This window comes from Pteronotus mesoamericanus, unplaced genomic scaffold, assembly GCF_021234165.1.
Source record: "Pteronotus mesoamericanus isolate MK-2021 breed Mesoamerican mustached bat unplaced genomic scaffold, CSHL_Meso_final scaffold_54, whole genome shotgun sequence".
Classification (NCBI taxonomy): domain Eukaryota; kingdom Metazoa; phylum Chordata; class Mammalia; order Chiroptera; family Mormoopidae; genus Pteronotus; species Pteronotus mesoamericanus.
Window position 1 is genome coordinate 23357088 of NW_026555321.1, and position 16148 is coordinate 23373235.

Sequence of the window (16148 nt, forward strand, 5' to 3'; positions counted from 1 at the left end):
TTCATAATAACAAAGGACAAAGGAGAAGAGATAAAAATAATAAAGACTTGCAAACTAGAAAGTAAATAAACTTAGCAGACTGTTTGAATCCTAAGACCAAGAAGCAACTGGATATACTCAGCACAAACCTCTAGTCATTCAGGACTTGGGAATACTAGGAACCTTGAAAGTGGGGGAAAGGTAAAGATAGAGTCAAAAATAGGGAGAGTTTATAGAAAGTGTGTATAAAGAAATAGTTGATCTCCAGGACATCTCCTCTACCCAGGCAGAAGACTGATGTGTTATTCCCTGAGGAACGTAAAATGGGGAGCCCCTGGACTAGGGAGCACTAGATACAACTGAAGGCATAAGTACCACATTGAAAACACATTAAATGAATATATGCATACTGAATGCTGAGATCCAGACTTCATTCCTCACTCACCTTACAGAATTCTAGCAACCCATCCTAAATCTCCATGTAGAAACCTAAGAGATGTTTTTCTGTAAAATCTGTCCAGCCCTAGAATAAAAAACCTGAAGATTTGACATCAGGTCATCCCCAGGAACAACCCTGCCAACTCATTGTACAGTAAAGCTCAGAGTCAACAGACTCATAGGTCAGAACTTCCGATCAGCTTTTTAGCATTTACTCTTATATATGAGCAGAGAACAAAGGATCACTGAATACCCGAGTAAAGCCTCTTACATAAAAGATAGAAACCAAACAAATAAAAGGGGTGGGGGAATAACTTAGATGAAACAAAATTTCAGGGAAAGGAAACCTTTAGCAACAATAACAATGAAAACACTGTTATTGGTCTCCTCAGAGAAGAGAAATTACATTCACAGAACATAAACAAAATGATACTTTTTATAAAAGGAACATTTAGGAAACCAAAAAAGAACTCTGCAAAATCAAAATTATGATAGCAGAAGTGAAAAACAATGTTCAGAAGATAAAGAAAAGCTTCCAGAAAGAAAAAAAAAAAAGCGACAGAAAATACAAGATATGAAAATTAGAGAACCATTCCAGAAAGTCCATCATAATTGTAAATTGCAATGTGATTTGGGCCATGTCTGTAATTTTAAAGTTTAACCATAAGAGACTGAAATCAGCAAGGTGGGTGGCACGTAAGTTTCCATTGCTCATACCCTTTGCAGAAACATCAATTTGAACATCTATCTGTGCACAAAAATACCTTCACAAGATATAAGGATTTCAGGTGAGGCTGCAGCATGTGCGTGGAGCACCGAAATAAGATGTATTGAAGAGGAAAGAAAGGAAAATCTCATGTTACCCATGTTATCCCATACCCTAAACCCAGGCAGCTCAGTGTGGAGAGAGACACCCTCCCTAGAGGGAAGCAGAGTGAAATGATACCACAGAAATACAAAGGATCACAAGACACTATTATGAACATTTTTATGTCAGCAAATGGATAACCTAGAAAGAGTGGATTAAATCCCAGAAACATACAACCTACCAACACTGAAATATAAAGAAACAGAAAATCAGAACAGACCAATAACGAGTGAGGAAATAGAATCAATAATCAAAAACTTCCTTAAAAAGAAAAGCCCAAGACCTGATGAATTCCCAGGAGAATTCTACCAGTTAAAATAATTAATTGCAATCCTTAAACTTTCCCAAAATTTTTAAAGATTTTACTTGTTTATTTTTAGAAAAAGGGGAACGGAGGGGAAAAGAGAGGGAGAGAAACATCCATGTGAGAGAGAAACAATTGGTTGCCTCTCATTTGCGTCCCAACCAGGGACCAAACCCTCAACCCAGACACCCTGACCTGACCAGGAAATCAAACCTGCAGTTTTTTACTTTTTGGGATGACGCCCAACAAACTGAACCACACAAGTCAGGAGAAACTTTTCCAAAAATTTTTAAAAGTGGAATACATTCAGATTCACTTGATGGAACCACTGCTTCCTTTATACCAAAACCAGACAAGGACTGGAAAGAAAATTACAGGCCAATATTCTTGATGAACATAGATGCAGAAATCTGAAATAAAATGCTAGCAAACTGCATTCAGCAGCACATTAAAATATCCAAACACCATGATCAGGTGGAGTTTATCCCTAGGATGCAAGCGCAGTTCAATATACACAAATCATTAAGTGTCATATACTACACTAACAGAATAGAAGGATTTGCTTTTTGGTTCAGTATTCGTTTTTTGTTGCCTTTGCTTTTGGTGTCAGATTTTCCAAATAATTGCCAAGACTTATGTCATGGAGCTTGTCACCTGTTTTCTTCTAGGAGTTTTATGGTTTCAGGTCTTACATTCAATTCTTTAACCTATTTTGAGTTAATTTTTGAGTATCGGGCAAGATAATGGTCCACTTTCATTCTTTGGCATGTAGCCGTCCTTTTCCCAACACTATTTATTGAAGAGAATGTCCTTTTTGCCATTGTATATTCTTAGATTCTTTGTCATAAATCAATTGATCATTTATGTGTGGATTTATTTCTGGGCTCTTTGTTTTATTCCATTGATCTATGTTTCTGTTTTTATGCCAATACCATGCTGTTTTGAATACTGAGCTTTGTGGTATATTTTGAAATCAGACAGTGTGATGCCCCCCACTTTGTTCTCGTTGCTTAAGATTGCTTTGGCTATTCACATTCTTTTGTAGTTCGTACAAATTTTAGGACTGTTATTTCTTTGGAAAACGCCATTGGAATTTTGATAGGGATTGCACTGAACCTATAGATTGCTTTGGATAGTATGGATATAGTAACGAAATTAATTCCAACAATCCATGAGCATGGAATATCTTTCCATCTATATGTATCTTCTTTATTTTCTTTTATAGCTGTCCTACAGATCTTTCACCTCCTTGGCTTAATTTATTCCCTGGTATTTTGTTCTTTTTGATTCAATTGTAAATGGGATTGTTAATTTCTCTTTCTGCTAATCTGTTGTTTGTTATAGAAATGCAACATATTTTTGTAATGATTGTGAATCCTAGAGTTTTTCTGAATTCATTTATTCTAACAATGGTTTTGGAGGAGTCTTTAGGATTTTTATCTGCAAATAATACGTTTTACTTTTTCGTTTCCAATTTGATGCCTTTTATTTCTTTTTCTCCCCTAGTCACTCTCACTAGGACTTTAAGTATTGCATGAATAAAAGTGGTGAGAGTGGGTATCCTTGTCTTGTTCCTAATTTTAGAGGAAAGCTTTCAGCTCTGGGTTTCTCATATATGGCTTTTATTATGTTGAGGTACATTTCCTCTGCATCCATGTTGTTGAGAGTTTTTATCATGAATGGATATTGAATTTTGTTAATGCTTTTTCTGCATCTATTGAGATGACCATATTTTTATCTTTCATTTTGTTTTGGATTATCACATTGATATGTAGATGTTGAACCATTCATGCATCCCTGTAATAAATCCCACTTGATCATGGTATGATTCTTTTATTGTACTGTTGAACTCAGTCAGCTAATATTTTGTTGAAGATTTTTGCAACTATGTTCATCAGGAATATTGTCTGTAATTTTCTTGCGGTATCCTTTTCTGGTTTTGTTATCAGGGTCATGCTAACCTTGTAAAATGAGTTTGTAAGTGTTCCCTCCTCTTCTATTTTTTTCAAGAGTTTGAGAAGGATTAGTATTAAATTTTGGGACATTCAGTAAAATTTCCCAGTAAAATTTTCTGGTCCTGAACTTTGTTGGGATAATTTTGACTTGATTCAATCTCTTATACCAGTAATTGGTCCGTTCAGTTTTTCTGTTTTTTTTTACGATTCATTCTTGGTAGGTTATGTGTTTATAGGAATGTATCTGTTTTCTTAGATTGTCACCTTCATTGATTATTATTATCCATTGTTGTCTTTTATAATCCTTTGTGCTTCTGTGGTTACCAGCCACAATGTTTTCTTTCTCATTTCTGATTTTATTTATTTGAGACCTCTTTTTTTTTTCTTGGTGATTCTAACTAAAGTTTTATCAATTTCCTTTCTCTTTTCAGAGAACCATCTCTTAGTTTCATTGACCTTTTTAATTATCTTTTTAGTCTGTTATTTATTCTGCTCTGATCTTTATATCCTCCCTTCTACATTTGGGCTTATTTTTTTTCTGTTTCCTTGAAGTGTAAAGTTAGATTGAGATTTTTCTGGTTTCTTGATGTGCGTATTCATTGCTCTGAACTTCCTCTTAGAACAGCTTTTGCGGATCCCACAGGTTTTGATATACTGAATTTCAATTTTCATTTGTCTCAAGGTATTTTTTGCTCTCTCTTGCTTTCTTCTTTCACCCATTGGTTGTTCATCAGCATGTCAATTCCACATATTTGTGAATTTTTCTGTTTTCTTATCATTGTTTTCTAGTTTCATACAGTTGTGGCCAGAAAAGATGCTTGATATAATTTCAATCTTTTTTTTTTTTTGATTGATTGATTTTAGATGGTGGGGGAAGGTGGAGAGAGAGAAACATTGATTTGCTCTTCCCTTTATTTATACATTCATTGGTTGCTCCTTGTATGTGCCCTGAGCAGGGATCTAACCCACAACCTTACCATGGTGGGACAATGCTCTAATCAACTGACCTACCCTGCTAGGGTCTTCATTTCAATCTCCTAAAATTTATTAACACTGGTTTTCTGGCCTAACATGTGCTGTTTGGAGAAAGTTCTGTGTGCACTTAGAATGTGTATCCTGCTGGTTTTTGATGAATGTTCTCTACATATTCATTAAGTCCACTTTGCCGATCATGTCATTTAAGGCCAATGTTTCCTTTTTTTTCTGTCTAAATGATCTGTCCATTGATGAATGTGGGATATTAGTGAAGTCCCCTACTATTATTGTAATACTGTCATTTCTCCTTTTGGGTCTTGTAATATATGGTTTGTATATTTAAATGCTCCTATAGGTTTAAGTGTATTTATATTTTTAAACATCATATCTTCCTGTTGGATTGACCTCTTTATTATTCTGCAGTGCCCTTCTTTGTCTTTTATTACAGTCTTTTTTTTTAAAAGTCTTGTATGAAAAAAGTATTAGCTACCCCAGCTTTTTTTGTTTACTTGCTTGTTTGTTTCCATTTGCGAGGAGTATCTTTCTCTATGCCTTCATTTTCCATTTCTTTGTGTGCTTATATCTGAACTGAGTCTCTTACAGGCTGCATATAGATGGGCCTTGTTTTCTTAATCATTCAACACTGTCACTTTTGATTGGAGAATTTAGTCCATGTGCACTTAAAATAACTATTGATAGATATATACTTATTGCCATTTTGTTCATTGTTTATTACTGTTCCTTCTTATGATCTCTTTGTTGTTTGATGACTTTCTTTAGTGGTATGCTTATATTTCTACCTTTTGTGTATGTACTATAGGTTATTGCTTTGTGGTTGCCATGAGACTTACATGTAACAGTTTATGTTTAAAAAAAAAAACAATCTCTTTCAGTTGATAAAAACTCAGTCTGAACACATTATAATGCTCTGAAGTTTTACTCTCGCCCTTCCACTTTTTATGTTTTGATGTCACGTTTTACATCTTTTTATTGGATCCCTTAACTAATTATTGTTTCCATTTGCAGAGAATATCTTTTCCCATGCCTTCATTTTCAGTTTCTGTGTGTTCTTATATCTGAACTGAGTTCCTTATAGGCTGCACATAGATGGGCGTTGTCTTTTAATCTTTATACTAATTATATAAGTGATTAATCTACCACCTTTACTATATATTTACCTTTACCAGTAAGATTTGTACTTCTATGTTTTCTTATTACTAATTAGCACCCTTTCTTTTCAGCCTAAAAAAAGTCCCTTTGTCATTTTTTTGTAAGGCTAGTTTAGTGGTGGCGAACTCCTTTAGATTTGTCTAGAAAACTAACTCTCTCTTTCAATTCTGATTGAGAGCTTTGCCAAATAGCATATTCTTATTTGGAATTATTTTTCATGCAGCACTTTGAATATATTGTGCCACTCTCTGGCCTACAAAGTTTTCTGCTGAATATTCTGCTGCTGGTATGGGGCGAGGTGGAGGAGGGGAAGGTCTCTTGTACACAAGAAGTTGTTCTTCTCTTGTTGCTTTTCAGGTTCTATCCTTTAAAGTGTCTTTAATTTTTGACACTCTATAATGTGTCATCGTGCGGGTTTTTTGAATTCCTCGTATTTGGATCTTTAGGCTTCATGTCTCTAGATATGTTTCCTTCTCCATTTTAGGGGGTGGTTTCAGCCATTAGTTCTTCAAATAAGTTCTCTACCCATTTCTCTCTTTCTGCTCTTTCTGGAACCATGGTAATGCAAGTGATTATCTGGTTAATGTTATGCCATAATGTCCTTAAACTATTTTCAGTTTTCATTCAGGTGCTCTAATTGGGTTAGTTCCACTGCCCTGTATACAAGTTGACTTATCCTTTCTTCTGCTTTATCTAATCTGTTATTGAACCCCTCTTGTGTTTTGTTGTTGTTAGTTAAGTTACTGTATTCTTTAGGTCTGTAACTACTGTTTGGTTCTTTTTTATATTTTCCATCTCTTCTTTGAAGTTCTCACTGTGTTCGTTTGTTCATTCTTCTGTTGAGTTCAGAGAGCATCTTTATCATCATTATTTTGAACTCTTGTCAGGCAAATCACTTATCTCCATATCATTAATGAATATTTCTGGAGTTTAACTTGTTCTTTAGTTTGGAACATTATCTTTTGTTTCTTCATGTTGTTTGAGACTGTGTGTTAGTTTCTGTGAGTTAGATAAAATAGCCACCTCTCCCATTCTTGAAATAGTGGCCTTGTGTAGAAGAACCTTATTGTGCAATCCTGCCCTAGTTCTTTGTTGTCTCTGAAACTTTTGTGATTGTCCAAGTAGACTTTTTTACTTTTAATGGCTCCATGTTGAGGGTGTGCCAAGACCCGTCACTGTCACAGAGGGGAGCATCTCAGCATGTAGATTCAGGCTGATTAAAGGGCAGACCCTTGGGCAGCAGCTTTTAAATTATGCATATACAGTCCTTTGGGACTGCAAGCGCAATCCCACCAGATCTAAATGATTTGGAGGTGTCCCCTGGGCAGCAGTCACAAAAATCCAGGCACCAGATTAATGCATACACATCTTTATGGGAAATACCAGCAAGCTTGAGTGAGGCAGAGGGAGAGCACAAAAATAGTGTCCACCAGCCTATGTCCTTGAAAGGACCTCGAAAGGCCCCTGGCTGTGCTCCAGTCCTGAAGCCTGCCAGTCAGGCTGAAGCTCCAGTACAAACAAATAGGCCTCTTTCATGGAAAGACAGGGATGTGTGTCAGTCTGCTGTATGTGCAGTGCTCTGGGTGTGGTAGCCTGCCAAAAACTGTCTCTCCAATTGTTATATCCCTGTGGGACCTAGGAATGCAAACTCCCTGGCCACCAGAGTCAGGCAGTCAACAGACATTCCCTCAGCAACAGCCACAGGAACCATGGCTATAAAAACTGGGGCACCATATGTATGTAAAAGCTCCCCTCTTAGAGATAGTGGTACTATGGAGCACATCAGAGAGAGGGTGAAGATAATGCCCACCCTCCCATGCCATGGAAAGGATCACAGTCAGCTCTTAGATGTGTATTAATTAGAAGCCTGGCCCTCTGCCTGCAGGTATGACAAAAAACCTAATAGGAGCGCAGCCTTTCTGTGAAAGAAACCTCTTTCTCTTGCCCCTTGCTGTGGTCTGGGGACAGTAGCCCTTTAAGAACTCTCTTTCTGTGGTTATAGACCTTTGGAACCTGTAAGAATAAACCCCGCTGGCCACTTTAGCCAGACAATCTAGAGATGTCCCTGGCAGCAGCTGCAAAAATCAAAACATCAGACAAGGGTATAAGCTTTTTTTCTGGGAGATACCAGCAAGCTGGAGCATGGCAGCAGGGAGCTCAGCGATTGCATCCACCAGCCTCCACTGCCTGACAACACTTCATAGGTTCCTAGATGTGTGCCAAACCACAGGCCTGCACCTCAGCCCAACCTCCTTGGACAAACAAATAGGCCTCTTTCACGGAAAGCCGGGGGATGTTTCAGCCTATTCTCTGTGCAGTGCCTGAGTGTGGTAGCCTGCAAGAACTTGCTCCAATTGTTGCATCTCATGGGGCCCAGGAACACAGGCCCCCCCAACCTCTAGAGCCAGGCAATCAAGGGGCATCTCCTGGGTGGCAGCACCAAAGTATAGCACCAGAAGTAAAACCTGGAGCTTCAGATGTATGTAAAAGCTCCCCTTTGGAAGATGCTGTACTCTGAAGGGAGGCATAGGGAGTGGCCTCCACTGGCTGGAGCAAGGGAGAGTGAAAGTATAAAGGTGGTTGGTACCTGTTAACCTCCATCCCTGGAGAGTATCCCAGCACGCCCTAGATGTGTGTTAAATTAGATGCCTGCCCCTTAAGCCAAGGCTTTTAACAAGGACATAGCCTCTTTCACAAAAAGTCTGGGCACTTCTATCAGCTACTTCTGCACTGGGCCCTGCTGCAGGTAGCTTGGTGAGCTGATGAGCTCTTCAAGAGCTGTTTCTCATATCACTAGAATCTTGTTTGGTCTCATGAATGTGAGCCCCATTGGTTTTCAGAGCTAGATGTTTTGGGGAGTCACCTCTCAGTTTCAGGTCTTAAAATGTAGGGTTCAAACTCTTCACTCCCCAGGAAAGAGCTCGAGGTTTTGAGTTCTCTCCCAATTGTGGGTCACCATCCCAGGGGTGGGATTTATAGCAAGTGTGTTTCAGTTTCTCCTACCTGCTTAGATGTGGGTTTGTTCTTGTTTTCCCAGTATGTGGGAGTCCTCAACTAGTTCTTGGGGGGCGGGGGATTAAGAGAATATTCTTCCTTTATGTAACTGTATGTGTGTTTGTGGAAAGAGTAGTAAGTTCAAGATCTTCCTACGTCGCCACCTTGAACTAGAACTCCTCCCATGTTCACTACAGCATTATTCTCAATAACCAGGCTATGGTATCAACCTAACCTAAATGTCAGTCAATGGATAAATGAGTAAAGAAAATGTGATATGTATATGCACAGATACAATCAATATTATTCGGCCTTTAAAAAGAAGGAAACCTTCTCACTTGCAACAACATGGAGAACCTGGAATACATCATACTAAGTGAAATAAGTCAGACATAGAAGGATAAGTACTGCATGATCTCACTTATATGTGAAATCTAAAAGTCAAACTTCAGAAGCAGAGAGTAGAATGGTGGTTACCAGAGCGGTGTGAGTGACATAGGGAGATAACTGGTCAACAGGTGCAAAGAGGCAGTTGTGTAGGTTGAGTAAGTCTAGAGCTCCAATGCACAGTATGACTCTAGTTAATAATACTATATTAAATACTGGAAATTAGCTAATGGTGACTTTGTGAGGAGATATGTTAAGTGGCTTTACTGTAGTAATTGTTTCACTATGTGTATCAAATTACCTCTTTGTACACCTTAAACACATACAGTTTTTATTTAAATGTTAAAAAAGAAAAATTTAAATAAAATTAGCCACAATGAAAAGTAAAAATATAAAATTAATTATATATCTTATTTAAGCCATTATATCTAAAATGTTATTTCAAGATGTAATTAATATAAAAATATTATTTTTTACTTTTTTCATACTCAGTCTTTAAAATCTGTGGTGTATTTCCACTTAAAGACATCTCAAATTGAACTAGCCACATGTGTCTAGTGGCTACCCTATTGGATTGTACAGACTTGAATAACAGGAGTTCCAGAAAAACAGAATGGATAAAGAGAAAGAGGCAGGAAAGAAAAAAATAATAAGAAAATTTCCAAGAACTTAAAGGATTCCAAGTTTAGCAGGCTCCCAGAGAGCCCAGCAAAATAGATGAATTAGATCCAGATGAAGACACTTCATAACATTTCAAAATACCAGTGATTCAGAGAAACCTCTACAGGCTTCAGAGAAAATGAAAAAATTAGAAGACAGGTTACAAAGGATCAAGTACCAACATAACTTTAGACTTCTCAACAATAATGGATAGATAGAAGACAGTGGATCAGTGCCTTTAAAATTCTCAAGGAAAAGCACCCTCAGGCTGTAATTCTATAACTAGCCAAAATACCAAACAAGTTAAGGGGAAAATAAAAGGTATTTTCAACTATTCAAGGTCTCAAAAAATTTACATGCCATGCTACTGAAGAATGTGTTACACCAAACATGGAAGTAAACCAAGAATGAGGAAAATGTGAGATAAAAGAAACAGGAGAAAGATGAAAGGAGTCCTTAGGATGAAACTATGAATCAGGCCTAGAGATCAACCAGTTCAGGTTAGAGTAGGTCAGAAGGAACCAAGAAAGACTTCATCAAGAAAAGCCAATTAATACCTGACAGAATTAATACGGATGTAGAAAACTGGCAGAGATTTTTGGGTTAAATTAGTAATGCATACCCAGAAAACTAAGCAAGTAAGGGATAAAAATATAAACTTAATAATCTATATTACTGAACATAGAGAATTTATAAGAGGTTGGGAAAGGCATGTAGGTAAAGTGGAATGAGTAGTAAAAGAGCTAAAACCTCACCTTTCATACTGTGACATACACTGTTCTAAGAAATGTAAAAAAGGAGCAATATAGGCATCTTATCTGAAAATATAAAGATAAAAACCAAAATAATCAGGTGTAGAATGGCTGGTTCTGGAGAAGGGGAAATAAAGGAAAGAAGGGGTCTGCATTTCTTCTTGCAAATTTTATAAAACTATGTCTAAGCCTAAAGTATACACACATTTTTATTTAAAAAGAAACATGGTCAATAACAAATCTAAATGAATAAAGGACTTTTACCAGCCATTGCTGATGAGTGTTCCTGTTTCCTAGCATTGAGTATTGGTTCCGCTGCATGGATGTGGATGGGGATGGTGTGCTCTCCATGTACGAGCTGGAGTATTTCTACGAGGAGCAGTGCGAACGGATGGAAGCTATGGGCATTGAGCCCTTGCCGTTCCATGATTTGCTGTGCCAGATGCTTGACCTGGTGAAGCCAGCCAGTGATGGTAAGATTGAGTGATGGGCCATTTTCACTGCTCACCTGTGTAACAGTGGGGCACATAATCCGGTTTGTCCTAAATTATTTAACTGTACAGAGCCCTCCATATAGGCTTCCCAAATACAGAAGTATTGAAGTTTCTCCTTTACTTTTAGTGTGGAACCAACAACTGATGGCAAATCTTGTTTAAGAAATGGGATTTTTCCATAGAAACAGAAAGCAATTAGTGATTGCACGGGGCTGGGGAGGGGTCAGGTAAAGAGAGATGGGGGTGGGACTGCTTGATGAGTGAGAACACAGTTCCTTGTTGACAGGTAAATAAAATGTTAAGGAAATCAATAGTGGTGATGGTTGTACAACACTGTGAATGTACTAAAAGCCACTGAATTATACACTTTGGAATGGTTAAAATGGTGAACTTTATGTTATGTGAATTTTACCTCAAAAAAAATAAAAGAAATGGGATATTTATAATAAAATAAATGTATGCATATACTTTTTAAACTTCAGTAGAAGTTTTTTTCATTTGCCAAAACAGCTCTTAGAATTTACCAGCTTTGTTTTTACACAGGCAAAATAACTCTACGAGATCTGAAGAGATGCAGAATGGCTCACATCTTTTATGACACTTTCTTTAATCTGGAGAAATACTTAGACCATGAACAGAGAGATCCCTTTGCAATCCAAAAGGTACCAGTATAGTTTTAAGTTCTGTTTGAGGGTTGCGGTATCAGGGTCTAGGTGCTACAGGTCAGAATGGTTTCTGTCTGCAGGAATCATGATACTTAAAGAGGTAACCTTTAAAACATTTCATCACATACTGAAAAGAGAATAAAGGACCTAGAGCACATCTTTCCTGACTGTTAGTCAAGTTTAGGTAACCTGCATTTGCCTATCAGAGTGAATTGTATTGCCTGTGTGTACTTACATATACTTTAGAGACTAGTTATAAAAAATTTTTTTGAAAAAAACTTCTAACTTAAAAAATATATCAAGGGCACATCTGTATTAGAAAGTATGTTTGGTTTGATTTAATTGTATCATTCATTTCCGGGATGACATGGAAAATAGCTTTCCCCATCATAATGAAAACTAGAAGCTCTCTATGATAGATAGCCTTCAAATAATGTAACACTTTTTCAAGTGTTAATGATTGTTGTTCATGACTATCAGTTTGAAATCATTCCACACCTGAATGATTTCCACACAGCCTTTTCTTTCCACATGTTACATAACTTTTTGACCTAAATAGTAGTAAGAAGACGAAGATCACCTCCTAAAAACAAATATTCTTTGCCAATTATAAATCTAAGATACATGCCAATTTTACAGATGTTAAAAGGGTAGGGCTGAGGTTCTAAAAATGGGTTAAGTATAGTAATTAACACATTGTGTGTAAAATTCTTAAGTACTTGCATTCTTTTAGACGTAACTAACATTGCACCATAGGAAAATGCTAACTCATTTTCATTATGGAAAAACATATTTTACCTGGAATATATAATCCAAGCTGCTGTCCATATTGTAGAAGGGAAAGAAAATATATGGCCTTTTCTCTCTTTATTTCTTGTATTTGTGTTATACATTTTACTTTTAAATGTATACCTTTAAATTTTACTTTTCTTTATAAGAGGTAGTAGTTATTGATATTTGTTCTGATCTGCAAAAAAAAAAAAAAAAAAGATTAGTCAGAAAGTGCTCAAAAAATTCCAGGCACTCTGTTGAAGAGACACTGGTTATAGAAAGATGAAAAAGACTCAGTATATAAAGAATGGGTATATAGAGATGAAAAAGAGCCAAAGGTGGCAACCAAACATATACAGTATAGCAAAGGAAATGATTTGAGGGAGAGGGCTGTTTCCAGAAAGACAGCACAGATGACATGGTGTCTTACCTGGCTTTTAAAGCAGCAGTAAAAATTTGCCAGGGGAAGGAAGGAATGGTATATTCCAGGTGAGCATATGCAACCCACAAGTCACTCCAGATAGATGCTGGGCAAAGTGCAAGCAAAGAAGGGACTAGCGAAAGGTCTCCAATTGCAGAGCTAAAGAATCTAGCTGCTGGAAAGTTCATTATAAATTTTGCGATTGGAAAATCACTTTAGGAATGTTACTTTAGCATTTCTTCTAACATACGGAAATGAAACTTTTTCAGATAGGTTTTTTTCAGGGATCTATAATATTTGTGGTGACCTATTCTCCAGTTCTTTGTCTTTGATTATTTTTATTTCCTCTGACTACTTTTTCCAATCAGGATGTGGAGAATGACGTTCCTGAGCCCTCCGACTGGGACAGGTTTGCTGCTGAGGAGTATGAGACTCTTGTAGCGGAGGAGTCTGCCCAAGCACAGTTCCAGGAAGGGTGAGTGACTCTCCCTGTGTCTCTTAGAACTTTTTTAGCAGGGGTACATATCAGGAATATTAAAACCACCTTAAAAAATCAAGCTAATAATCCTTTCCTTTTTTTGCTGGTTTTGGATATTATAAAAATAAGCGATTTTGAACAGTTTTGGTTGAATGAATATTTTCCCCAGCAGTCTTTCTCTTCCCTTCTTAACTAATTTCCTGAAGAGTCTTCTCATGTCCCACTTCCTTTAACACAGTAGTACCTTTCGTTATATAGTAAAACTACTTTGTTAGTGATGTAAGAAAACTCTGTAAATACAGAAGGCGGCCAAAAGAACTGAAGTTTTTTTAAGTAATAAAGATAATCATATTTAAAACAAATCTTTATCATACATGGTGTTCTGCATTCAACCCTGAACAGGAAGTGACTTCTACATAGAATTTATTATAGTGTATAATTCCATAAAAGGACCATGGTAAGAAATTAAATTATGAGGCTTTCATTGCTTAGAACATTTCAGTAACTTTATAATTTCTAGGCTCTTTCCATCATCTAGCAATTCCTTTACCAGTTTCTATAATTCTTCCTTAGTCATTGTTTCTCTAAGGCTTTCAGCTAATACTTATTATTAATATAATGCATTTTTGACTAGGCAATACATTCATATATTTAATATTCAAAGAAAGAGAAGAATAGTCAAAAGTTTCCTACTACTCAGTTTTCCTCCCTTGAAGCAACCACTGTTATCATTTCTTGTATACCCTTCCAAAGACACTCTCTTCCTCACACTCTCACATATATTTACACATATGGAGAGATATATACACATAGACATGTATACACACACATGCACACAAATACACATATACATTATTTTTTTTCTTACACATATGGTCACATACTACATTCATTGCTTGTTAACTTGCCTTTTCAGGACTTGTATAGTTTTTGTTATACCAGTTATACCAAATGAGTAAGTTCTAGAGATCTGCTGTACAACATAGTTACCTACAGTTAAAAATATGGTTTTGTACACTTATATGTTAAGAATTCAGACCTCATGTTAACTATTCCTACAGAAAACACACACACATGAAATATGGGGAAATTTTTGGAGGTGATGGATATGCTTAGTGCCTTGGTTGTAGTAATGATATCACAGGTGTATACATATGTCCAAACTCATCAAGAGGTATTCATTAAATGTGTAAAATATTTTGTATATCAAGTAAACTTCAATAAAGCTAAAAACAAGAGCAGCAAAGATTAAAAGAACACCATGGTAAACCAAACATTTGTATTTTATGATCACTGTGGCATAAATGGTCTCCACAAATATTTTGGGGCCTTGAGTACATGAGGAATAAATTAATGAAAGAGTAACTGAAGGTTGGGGAGAAAAACAAATTAATAAAATTGGAGACTGTTCCATAGACATAGCTAATGAATATTTCAAGTTTTTTACAGCTGCATAGTACTACACTGTCGTCTTATACCATTATTTTACAGTCCTTTGTATGTGGACATTATATTTCTAATAGTTCACTTTAGAAATATAGTGTTGCAATGAATAATTTTATATATGTGTGTTTTTATACACATGTAGGAAATTTCTGAGTGTGCAACAAACATAGCATGCTTGCAAAGACAGGAAGATTTAAGAAAAACCAACAAACAATGATACACATCCAAAACTAGCAACAATGGGCAGCCATTTCTATACCTAGTCCAAAAGGACAAGGAGATGAACTCATCACCAGAACTCAGAGATAGTAGAGTTCTACTCTATTATAGAGAGGGTCCCCTGCAGGACTTGTGACCTTCAGTAATGGTATTTAGCCAGCATATGGCACCCAGCTAAGAGACAGCTGCTTAAACAAATATCCAATTTCATTCTCTTCATATTCCTGCTGGCATTCTCCATTGACTTCCAACCAGAAACCAAAAGATAAGAGAACCCACTGATGTGGTCCATTTGGGTATGCCTCCTCAGGCACAGAGCTAGGGGAAGAGTAGATCTAGAGGGGTAAACAGAAAATATCCAGGTCAGTAGGTAAGGTCAAATAGTCCTCCACAGAGACCTATCATTTTTTACCTCTACCATTAAATCTTTAATATCTTTTTTGAGAGTACTGAAAAAGCCATCACCAAACTACTTTCTTTAATGTGGAAATTTCCTTAATAGGCTTAGTCACAAAACTGGGCTCTCATTTTTTATGATTAAGACCTGGAAACCCTTAAAATCATTCATCATTCATTGATTTTATCATGAGCCTGACTACATGAGAAGAAAAGACTGACAAGTGGATTCATAAGCATGATTTAAAGTTTTTTGGCATTGAGCCCCCTTAGGAAGAATTAGGGAAAGTTTACTGATCTTACTAAGCAGCATCACTGCTGTTAAGAACATGTATGGGTGGATGTTTGTAATAGTGAAAAATTTGAGACAATCTAAGTATCTAACAGGAAGATTAATAAAATTATCCTATATATATACAGTGTAATCCCATGTAACCATTAAAAATCATCATGGGGAGGTATATTGCTTCACTATCATAAAGAATAACTATGGGCACGGAAGAAGGCTTTGAAAGATCAAGTAAAATGAGGCCTAGCCAGGTAACTCAGTTGGTTAGAACATCATTCCTGATAGGCCAAGGTTGTAGATTTGATCCTTAGGGCACAGACAAGAAACAACCAAAGAATACATAAATAAGTGCAACAACAAATCAATGTCTGTCTGCCTGTCTCTCTCTCCCCCCCCTTGCTTTTGATTCAATAAAAAAGATCAAGTAAAATGGAATAGAAAAGAACAAAGTTAGGTATATATAAGAAAAACTAAGGGATCTAACTTA

At 36.6% G+C, this 16148-nt stretch overlaps 1 protein-coding gene across 3 annotated transcripts in view; it reads left to right on the forward strand.

Moving 5' to 3' along the window:
* PPP2R3A (protein phosphatase 2 regulatory subunit B''alpha) overlaps window positions 1-16148 on the forward strand; it is a 174033-nt gene that overhangs the window by 125859 nt on the left and 32026 nt on the right. For all 3 annotated transcript variants that reach the window (XM_054595294.1, XM_054595293.1, XM_054595295.1), the window contains 3 exons: window positions 10780-10955; window positions 11520-11638; window positions 13202-13308. In XM_054595294.1, the coding sequence (XP_054451269.1) occupies window positions 10780-10955; window positions 11520-11638; window positions 13202-13308 (402 nt within the window). The remainder of the gene's footprint in view (window positions 1-10779; window positions 10956-11519; window positions 11639-13201; window positions 13309-16148) is intronic.